This window comes from Bombus impatiens, unplaced genomic scaffold (assembly GCF_000188095.3).
Source record: "Bombus impatiens unplaced genomic scaffold, BIMP_2.2 scf_0478, whole genome shotgun sequence".
Taxonomy (NCBI): domain Eukaryota; kingdom Metazoa; phylum Arthropoda; class Insecta; order Hymenoptera; family Apidae; genus Bombus; species Bombus impatiens.
In genome coordinates, this window is record NT_176897.1 from 1,136,834 (window position 1) to 1,146,342 (window position 9,509).

Genomic DNA, 9,509 nt, shown 5'->3' on the forward strand with positions numbered 1-9,509 from the left:
ATCTCACGTTTCCAAATTTAATAGCACGATACGAGAAAAGGAATAATCTAACTTAATTTCCTGCTCGTCTTCTTTGGAGTACACACGCGTCTCTAGTCGAAAGACTGAGACCAGTATGGCCCTCTATACTCTTTGTGGATCTCGGCCAATGGGAATTAAGTCCACTCGCAATACCGCAGGGAATACAAAAACGAAGAAATTCTAAAAGTCTGTGCAGAAAACAGAGCTTTTGCTTTCTGTCTATGTTGATATTCACACCGATACGGCTCACGTTATTGCTTTTCAGAGCACAGAGAGAGGAAAGAACAACCGGAGAAACGTCACAAAAATAAAGAAACCGAAGTAAATAGCCTTTTCCTCTCGACTACTACTACAAGACAATGTTTACGTACTCTTGTACGCATTTATACGTCGTTAGCCAATGGAATTTTCAGCTTTATTTTCAATTTTAAAGAATTACGTAAATGCCTGTTTATTTTACGTAACAGCGAATATCTTACCTCGAAAATTCAATTACATGTCGCTTTTGATTAGATCCCTCCAAGCTCGAAACACTAAAAGTGGCGGGAACGAGTGGATGTGTTTTCGTTTGATCACTTCACTGAAACAGTCGCCACACGAGCATACGCGATCGAAAACATTTATCATAGTGAAAATATTACCCGAACACGTAATATTACCACGACAGAATCACTTCTCATCGAGATAAACCTATTACCGTCCGTTACTTTATACACGCCGCGCTTACATTCGCCATTTTGATTAATCACTACGTGCGCGCCACGTAGCGGCAGAAACTGTAACTATTGGTACGTGTACGTAGAATTTAAACGACCGCGGAAAATCATTATTTTAATAAAATAGGTAAATAAAGATATCACGCGATGTTTGATGGCACATAAACTGGCGCTTTGTTTAAACTAATTCTACGGAACTAGCGATGGTTTACTTTCTATATTTTCCCAATGAAAATATACATATTTTTATATATATCTATATATAAAATAATATATATGTATATATATAATATAAAATGATATATATATATTTTCTATATATATCACAGATTGTTGCGAAGCGGTATTTATTTAAGAATTGTAAATTGTATTTATTTTAGAAAAATAACATGTTTTTCGTATATCGACGTCACGGAATGTTTATAATTGTTACCTTTGCGTGGTAAAATCGAGGCGAATGTTTCTAAAATGAAATCAAACAGCACACAGTATGTATAATTCTGTTGCGTGGAATGGATAAAGGAACAGAGTGTACAGGTATAATTAGTATAGGAAGAAATTTCAAAGCAAAACACTGGAATTTGATACTTTTTGCTGCAGTCTTTCTTTCGACCTCGACATTTCGTTGGAAAAAATGGAAAGAACAAAGATGAAATTAAAAGACCTCGGAACGCTAGAGGCTACTTTGATTTTTCATTTCTATGAGATAAAACATAACAAACAACAGAGACACTTGAATAATGAACGATTTTTGCGAAAAAGATGTAATCGTTGTTATCGATCAATTTTTTCGTTATACCAGAACCCTGATTAACCCTCAGCTAATCTTGTTCCAGATCGAGAGCAAAATGTCGATCGAAGTGAGAGGGGGTCGACCAACAATGCCAACGATTCCACAATCCAAGAGACCAACAATTCTAGTTTATCCAACAGGTGAAAACACGCTTGCATAAATTTTTTATAAAACGTAATGCACATTCTCAACTAATGTAATACTCATAACAATCGCTCCAAACATCATTGAAACAATAATATTCAATTTTACTGAATCCATGGGAATATGACTCATATTTTGATAACGCGAAAATTTAATTATCATGAACTATATAAGAGGAAACAAATCAAATTATCAGATTTCCTGACGCAGAAGCCAATAGCTTTGCAAAGTTCAAAGATTTGCGAAAGGATGAAATATTTCGTTAAAGTCCTTCTGTGACAGAGAATATCTTCGTCGTACTTAAGGAAGCAACCAAGCAAGTAATTGCTTCCCAATCTCAAGGGTCTAAGAGTAATGGAGAGTAAAGGTTAATACAATTACAAATCGTCTAGACGCATAACTGGAAAAGTGACATTAAAGCATTATTTTGACGTTGTAATTTAAAATGATATTGTTACACGAGATAACATAGTCTTGATTATAATAAAACATATTTGTATTACATCGCTATATTATTCAACGTATATTTACACAACCATACCGTTATACTATCCCTTCTATTCTATCCTGTTGAATGAAACATTTTTCTTTTCTTGGGGTCTAAACTGTTGTTTAGAAGATTGACAATACTCTTTCCAATTTTTACTAAAAGATTCATTTATTATAAATGTCAGTTCTGCTTTGTATTTATTGCGGTGTAATGTTTATTAAGAAACTATATCGATAACAGAAGAAATGGGATTCTTGCTTCCATATTTGTTTGAAGATTTAACACGGTTATTCAACTCGAAAAAGTCTTAAGTTTGCGAAATAATAAATTTTATTCCTCATCCTGTATTTGCTTAGTTTGCTTAATATATACTAATCGTAAAAACAAACTTAAGAAACAAACGTGAGAATAATAAAGCTTCGTTAGGAATACTCGTTGTTAGATCTAGTAGTAACTCGACTGATAGTGAAACCAATAGAATTGACACGTAAACGTTTTCTGACACATCTTCACGATTGAATTACAAATTATTTTGCTTTTTTTTTAGTAACTCCAGAGAGTATCATCATCCCAATAGTATCATGCATACTCGGATTTCCATTGTTGGCTCTAATGGTCATCTGTTGTTTAAGAAGAAGAGCAAAGCTCGCCAGAGAGCGAGCACGAAGAAGGAATTGTGATCTAGATCACGGAGCACTCAGTCTCGTTCGTTTTAGTCCTGTCCACCGTTTAGGTAAGTTTCAACGATAAAATCGAGTCTACCCTCTCCTTATTTTAAAAATCACTGCTACAATTAAATTTGGAATTAAAGCGTACACATCCTTGAAAGCAATTTTATAACGAAAATGGATTAAGGTCACAAAACATTTGCGTTCGCATTGTGTAGCACCCTAACCTCTTTAACAACCGCTACTCCGTGGTCGCTTTTCTCCCCAGAAACGTTGAATACATACTTATCCGTACCTGTATATTCAAATAGACTCCTACATATAGTCACGTAGACGTGTATAGTCGTATACCTTTGTAAACGGGGCGTATATATATACACGCATTCAGACACACGGCTGTGCAACGTAACAAAGAGAGTGGAAGAAGCATTAAACCAAATCGAATGGTGCCCTGAATATCCGAGTTCATACACCGATTTTAGATATTTCGAATTTAATCGTGTTCGTGTTTACACGACTAAAAGCGTTTAGTTTTCAACAAAGTATCGAGAAACTAAGTGGCCAAACCTATAGGTTTCTATTGATTTTTCATAGTTTTCAATTGCTTACTCTATCTAATTTCTAATCCCGAGATATAACGTTGAACTTTTCTAAGCATGTTACTTTACACTCATAACAATGAACGTAAAACGTTCATGGAACACGACATACGTATTTCGTTTGTCGAACATCGACGCAGTATGATACCTATGATATGTGGCTGACTCTGAAGGTACACGACTACCGCGACCAGTCATGACAACCTAACTCTTGATTTACGGCCCCTGAAATGGGATAAATAGACGGTTTAGTTACTACTTACTCTATACAAGCATGAAGGTTTTAATTAATAGGAAATACATAGTTATCGGACGATGGTACAAAGGATAATATTTGCTCTTCGAACTTTGTTATGTACCTAGATCGTAAAATTAATTTGCAGCATCCTAATATAAATTAAACATTTGACAAATCTTCAAACTGAAATATATACTTGTTATTTTATTATCCCGTCAAGTGCAGCATCGAAAGAGGATTTAGGTAAAGCCTTTTATCAACCTGATTGTTGCTTGACTTGGTCTCTAGAGATTTTAGAATTTCACAGAACAACCATAGTTTCTTTTACTTAATGCATAATCATTTGCCGCCGCCGCCACTACTACCGCTGCATACTTAGAAGACAACTTACAGAACTTAATTGAAGTTCCGCCAGAAGCGTGGACAAGAATAAAAATGATAAAAACAATTCGTGTGAGATTGATCATGCAGGCTACATTCAAACGTACTTAAATAATACTTTGTTAAGAATATTATAATTCAGCAGCTTAAGATTTCCAACGCGATCATGAAAATCGAAAATAAGAGAAGTTGAGCATTTTTATGCAAATAATATATGCAGCTTGGCTACATTTTAATCTTAATCGAAAGGCATGTATTTACTTCTTATGTATTTAACATAGTTCTAGTCGCATGACTTTAAATTGTTTGCTATGCAAGCCTATGCAGCGTATATCTCAATGCATTTCGTATACAACAATTTGTTAATAACTGTACAAATCAAATTAATAACTTTTACCACATAATCTTGACATTAGAATGCATTTAGACAGTATTAATCTTTATTATTGGTAATCTAAAAATTCACTTACAAAATTGTTAGACAAGATTTTCTATATAATCAAGTACCTTTATTGTTATGAAATATTAATACATATTCATATATATTTTTATGTGATAGCTGGAATTGATCGTCCAACGAGAACAGTATCGTTACGAAGCGATCGAGGATCTAGAGCTTTTCCATCACTGGAACTAGACACTGTCGTTGAAGAACGATCGGATCCTGAACAGAGCACTGCACTGGAACTTAGTAGCCCAGATTAGCATCCAGTTTTGGTACCGCCTAGGTCAGATTCTTATTTTCTGTACGTGTAATACATATTGAAATATCATTCTTATTTCCTTAAATTAAACATGAGAAAAAGGTTTCATACGAATCATGTATCATTTCCAACAAAGATTGCTTCTTTTTCCATCGACTTGTTTCTAGAAAATTTTCTTAATATTTAGAATTCCTGCATTACCGATATATCATTAGGAGTTGCAACTTGCAACTTTGCGAAAATATCTATTATGTATTTATAACAGATGCCATATTTGTAAAAGAATAGTAATTTAAGCTAATTATTTATCTTTCTATCTAGGTCTCCACGACCATCTAAATCGGTGGTACCATTATCCGTGGATCATAGCCCTCTATGGACTGCATTAACACACGCTAACGCTGTATCCTCTGCTCTTGGTGATACCTAGCAGGAAGTGGAAGAGGGCGGCTACATCGAAGCTCTCGTACTCGACTTACCCATAATCTATTAAGAGATTTATAAGATATATATGTATTACGACGAATTAGTATATGAGATCGTGAACAATAATGAAACTGATCGTAAGGAGATCTTCGATACAAAACAATTTGAAGTCTAAGGTCATTATATGGAATATGGATCTTTACAAGCAAGTTTTGCACTCGTATATAAAATTAATGACTAAATTTTATACTGTCAAACTGTACAAGATTCTATGAACATGCCGCTTTTTATATCATGAAAAACTTATAACGAGGCAACAAACGCTACATCGTTAGTGTAAATAAAAAATTGTTAATACCATGTACAAACGAAAATCACAATATGTAAATAAATGATTATAAAACACTGTCTATACAACACCTACATTCAGTTTTTACGAAATTTATACAACATGTACACATTACAATTGATTTTTGCATTGTCAGTGTAAGATATTAATGCACAGTTATGAGTGTATATAATATAATTATAAACAACAAAAAATGATTTGTTTGAAAACAATTCTCTTGTATTCTGATATCAACAATAAGTTAGTACAAATTTATCCTATGGAGTATTATTCAATTAATGAATATCATTTACGTAAATGTTGAATTCGTCTGAATGTAAAAATTTAATTAAATTATGCAGAATAAAACTGCATACCATATAAAATAACTCTTTTAGAAATAAATGTCTTTTATCTATAATCCTTTATGTTATATTTAAAATCCAGGTATAATCCGTCCCCTTTTAGCCGCTTTTTTTAATTTATGCATCTTTTTCTCTTTCTTTCTCTTCATAATGTTATCCTGTCTTTTTTCTTGTTTTTCTCGAATTCCTTTCTGTACATTGTCTAACCTAGATTCCCATTTTTTAGCACTCTGTCTTTTTTTATTTTCTTTCCTTTTTAATGTTCGCTTAAGTAAATCTATATCATTTTTCACCTATAGAAAAGTATAATGTTTACTCAACATGCTATTTGTAAACCATTATTCTAAATCTATTTTTCCTAAAATTATAAAAAAAATTTTCAAATTTAAATATATCTTTATTACCTTCTCGCCACCAGCTTTTGCCAGGGCAGTCTGCCATGCATCCTTTTCTTTAATTTCTTCTACTCTTTCTTTTTCACCTGATTGTTCCATTGCTTTTAACTTTTCTTTTTTTTGTTTCAACTCTAGTAACATCTTTTTTGCATCCTTTTTAGGCAGTTTTTTTCTTGTTCCAATTTCAGAAAAATCAAATTTACTGAATACCATTTTGCCTTCTGAATTAAACACAGGCTTTGGTCTTGGAACCTTTGGTACTTCACTATCTTCTTCTTTTATGTTAGACAAAGTATCCCCATTTTGCTCTATTTTTACTAGTTTCTTTTGCATTATCCGTTCTTTTTTCTTTGACATTTTTTTCATTCTGGTTTTCAAATTTTTTTTTAATTGCTTTTCTTTATATCCCAATCGTTTAACATTCTTTAATCCCTCCAATTTAGCATGTAACTCCTCAAATGTTTGTGCCCTCTTTTTCTTTCCGCCTAAATTTGGAAAAATATTATCTACGATAGAAGATAGAAATTTGAAACTAAATTAAATAATATACAACAATAGCAGAGAATAAATACCTTTTGACATGTTCTTTTTCTTGTGTGTAACTAATTTATTCTTGTCATCTGAAACTGATAACATGACAATTTTTATTATAATTGCAAAAATCATGAGTACTTTAAGGTTACGTTATCTTTTTATATTCTTACCTAATTCAGACATAGGCAATGGCATTTTTGAAAATATATTCGAAATAAACTCATTTTCTTGCAGCAATAATTGCTTCACAGCATTTTGATTAAATGGTTTTGACATTTTTAATTGCATGTTCTTCAGCACATACGCGTGCAATTATTTCCTACTACTGCTAGTACCAGAGTGTAAACGTCTCACAATCGTAAGCTATAGACACGTTTTCAACGCTTTAAAAGAACGTAGGTTAGAAATTACAGCTTAACGCGCAAACTCGTGAACATTGGAATTCTTTTTATTTCCACATTTTTTTTAATTCGTGTCATACTACAAGAAACGCTGGTAGTAACCGCTAATAATAGATAATATTTATATATTTACGTTTTAAAACTTTACTATATTTATTAAATAGAAACCAATAAAAAAGGAAAATAAAGTATCAAAGTAGAAGGTTTTATTCATATTTACTTTATTGTATAATATATGCACAACAGAAATAATATATTTATAATAAAGAGATCTCTTTCATCAATTCACTTGTTGTTAAAACAATCAGCTTCCTTCCATGTAGATGATACATGTCAAATTCTTTCATAGTTGCATATGCTTCACTGTATGTTTCATAATAAACATAGCAGTATGATATACCAGTTTTTGGTATTAGCATCATAGATGATACCGCTATTGGATTAAACTTGTTAAAAAGATGTAATATATAATGTATACTTAAATTTGGATTGACATTAGCTACGATTATTTCTTTTGCTGGAATAATTTTTGAGGATGATGGAATGATTTTACCATTTTGCATATATTTTTCATCAATAGACATCAAAGCTGGAATCTTTGTTTCATCAAATATTTTTTTCGACTCTTTTACATTTCCATTAGTAACTCCTAATGAAATTGAACTATTTGATGCAATTCTTTGTAGGTTTATATATTTTGAAATATGTTTTGAAGATGATATTTGTTTAGGAGGAGAACGGTCAATGCTGTCTTTATCATCTACCGCATCATTATTAAAGTTGCTATCGCTAGATAATGATTTTGATATATTAGCACCGGATTGGCAGTCCGTTTCTGTGTCTTGAAACTGTTTTATTGGTGAGAAATTACTAATGAGATTACTTTTCTCAGAACAATATTTAGAAGAATCTTGATTAGATGTTCTTTTTTTTCTACTGTGTGATATTTTGCCTGTAGTATTATTACGGCTCAAACGCTTTCCATTAGTATTATTTATTTTATGTATATGTGGCAAAATCTTGATAGATTTGTCATTTTTAAAGCCGTCAATGCATTTTATCGCATCTTCAACTGTTCCATATTTTATAAAACATAATTCATTAGCTTTTCCATTATCATCCACAGATAAAACTTTGCCAAAAACAGAAAACTTTTTATTAACCTCTTGCAAATTTAATCCCTTTTTATTAAGAAAATGTATAACATAGCTTCCATCTGATTTTTTGTCGTAATATTTTTCATGATCCATATTTATGTAAAATATCGTTTAAATCAATCAATTAGCGATTTTTAATTAATGAAGTATAATATATTTAAACGTGTAACCTATTTTTTGTCGGGCAACACGCGCTCCTTATCGTTAGAGTTTATAAATGTAAATGAACTGTATTAGTCCTTAATATATATTATCACAGTCAATGAATAAAGCCACTTCAATGCCAATAAATCAATATATCACAATGTAATAAAGCAATCGTATCGTCTATAAGCCTTGAGATTCGAAATATCGAGTAACTTATAAACATGGGGAAAAAAAACCTAAATATATGTACCTAAAATGTCCGTTACAAACAGCATATAATATGTTCGAACGTTAAGATAATAAATCATACACATTGATATGTTTAGACGTATTTATCAAATAATATTATGAAACGTTTGTCTTTTACATTTTAATATTCAGGTTAAAATAATTTAACTCAACCGTCGCTAAAAAAATATTATAATTGAGCATTCGAGTTTTCCCGCGTTATAAAAATGGCTGATTACGTAGCCATGTTGTACGATGGACTTGCGCATGCCGTCCTCATAATTTACATTTCCCAAGTATACGAAGTAGGTACCTTCGTTTTATTTATACGCCATTCAACAAGGCAAAAGTACCATCAAATATTTGGTTTTGTTCAATCTTTCTGGTCAAACTTTACATAATAATGGCGCAAACGTTTACGATTGAACATTAGTGGTGATCGGAAAAAAAAGAAAAGAAATTGAAGGAATGGGCGGAGTTTGCGCCTCCTGGAATACAAGGTAAAGGAGGTTGTTTTACGAAAGCTTCTATCTCCGATGTAACGAATAGTGTCTGGAAAGATCAGTTTCAAGGTAGCTTTATGCAATTTGGGGAAAATTCGAAGTTGACGGATACAGGTTAAGGGAACGGGATTAGGAGAAGCGGCGAAATCGCATCATAAATAGAGTGGATGCGCACGCGGACAATAACATGGGAGAGCGAGCGAATGAACCGCTTTAAACGAAGAAAGAAGGAAATGAATCAGCCATTCTGATTGGTCGAGGCGGCTATTAT

At 32.3% G+C, this 9,509-nt stretch overlaps 3 protein-coding genes across 5 annotated transcripts in view; 1 reads left to right on the forward strand and 2 right to left on the reverse strand.

Annotated features, from left to right (window-relative positions):
* The window catches only part of LOC100740346, a 26,008-nt gene extending 20,416 nt beyond the window's left edge, over positions 1–5,592 (forward strand). Inside the window, exons 2-6 of one of the 3 annotated variants that reach the window (XM_024368745.2) lie at positions 1,574–1,670; positions 2,712–2,897; positions 3,895–3,912; positions 4,610–4,796; positions 5,076–5,592. In XM_024368745.2, the coding sequence (XP_024224513.1) occupies positions 1,586–1,670; positions 2,712–2,897; positions 3,895–3,912; positions 4,610–4,755 (435 nt within the window). In that variant the 5' untranslated portion in view covers positions 1,574–1,585 and the 3' untranslated portion in view covers positions 4,756–4,796; positions 5,076–5,592. The remainder of the gene's footprint in view (positions 1–1,573; positions 1,671–2,711; positions 2,898–3,894; positions 3,913–4,609; positions 4,797–5,075) is intronic. The other 2 variants (XM_024368744.2, XM_012387662.3) reach the window with 2 other exon arrangements.
* Positions 5,076–7,217, reverse strand: LOC100740101 (surfeit locus protein 6 homolog). Its single transcript, XM_003490763.4, has 4 exons — positions 6,973–7,217; positions 6,841–6,894; positions 6,278–6,774; positions 5,076–6,166 (listed from the first exon to the last, which is right to left on the reverse strand). The coding sequence occupies exons 1-4, from the start codon at positions 7,088–7,090 to the stop codon at positions 5,945–5,947; spliced, it is 891 nt and encodes a 296-aa protein (XP_003490811.1). The 5' UTR covers positions 7,091–7,217; the 3' UTR covers positions 5,076–5,944.
* Positions 7,218–7,412: 195 nt separating this feature from the next.
* Positions 7,413–8,761, reverse strand: LOC105680962. The gene has a single exon (XM_012387473.3). It carries the CDS (start codon positions 8,451–8,453, stop codon positions 7,461–7,463), a length of 993 nt encoding a protein of 330 aa, XP_012242896.1. The 5' UTR covers positions 8,454–8,761; the 3' UTR covers positions 7,413–7,460.
* Between the last annotated feature and the right edge of the window lie 748 nt (positions 8,762–9,509).

Bases quoted from the DNA above. Each gene is read 5' to 3' on its own strand.
- LOC100740101 (XM_003490763.4), bottom strand. From the start codon at position 7,090: ATGCAATTAAAAATGTCAAAACCATTTAATCAAAATGCTGTGAAGCAA. The intron at 6,895-6,972 runs GTAAGAATATAA...TCATGTTATCAG, and splicing joins ATTGCCTATGTCTGAATTAG to TTTCAGATGACAAGAATAAA. The intron at 6,167-6,277 runs GTAATAAAGATA...ACTTTTCTATAG, and splicing joins CAAAAGCTGGTGGCGAGAAG to GTGAAAAATGATATAGATTT.
- LOC105680962 (XM_012387473.3), bottom strand. From the start codon at position 8,453: ATGGATCATGAAAAATATTACGACAAAAAATCAGATGGAAGCTATGTT.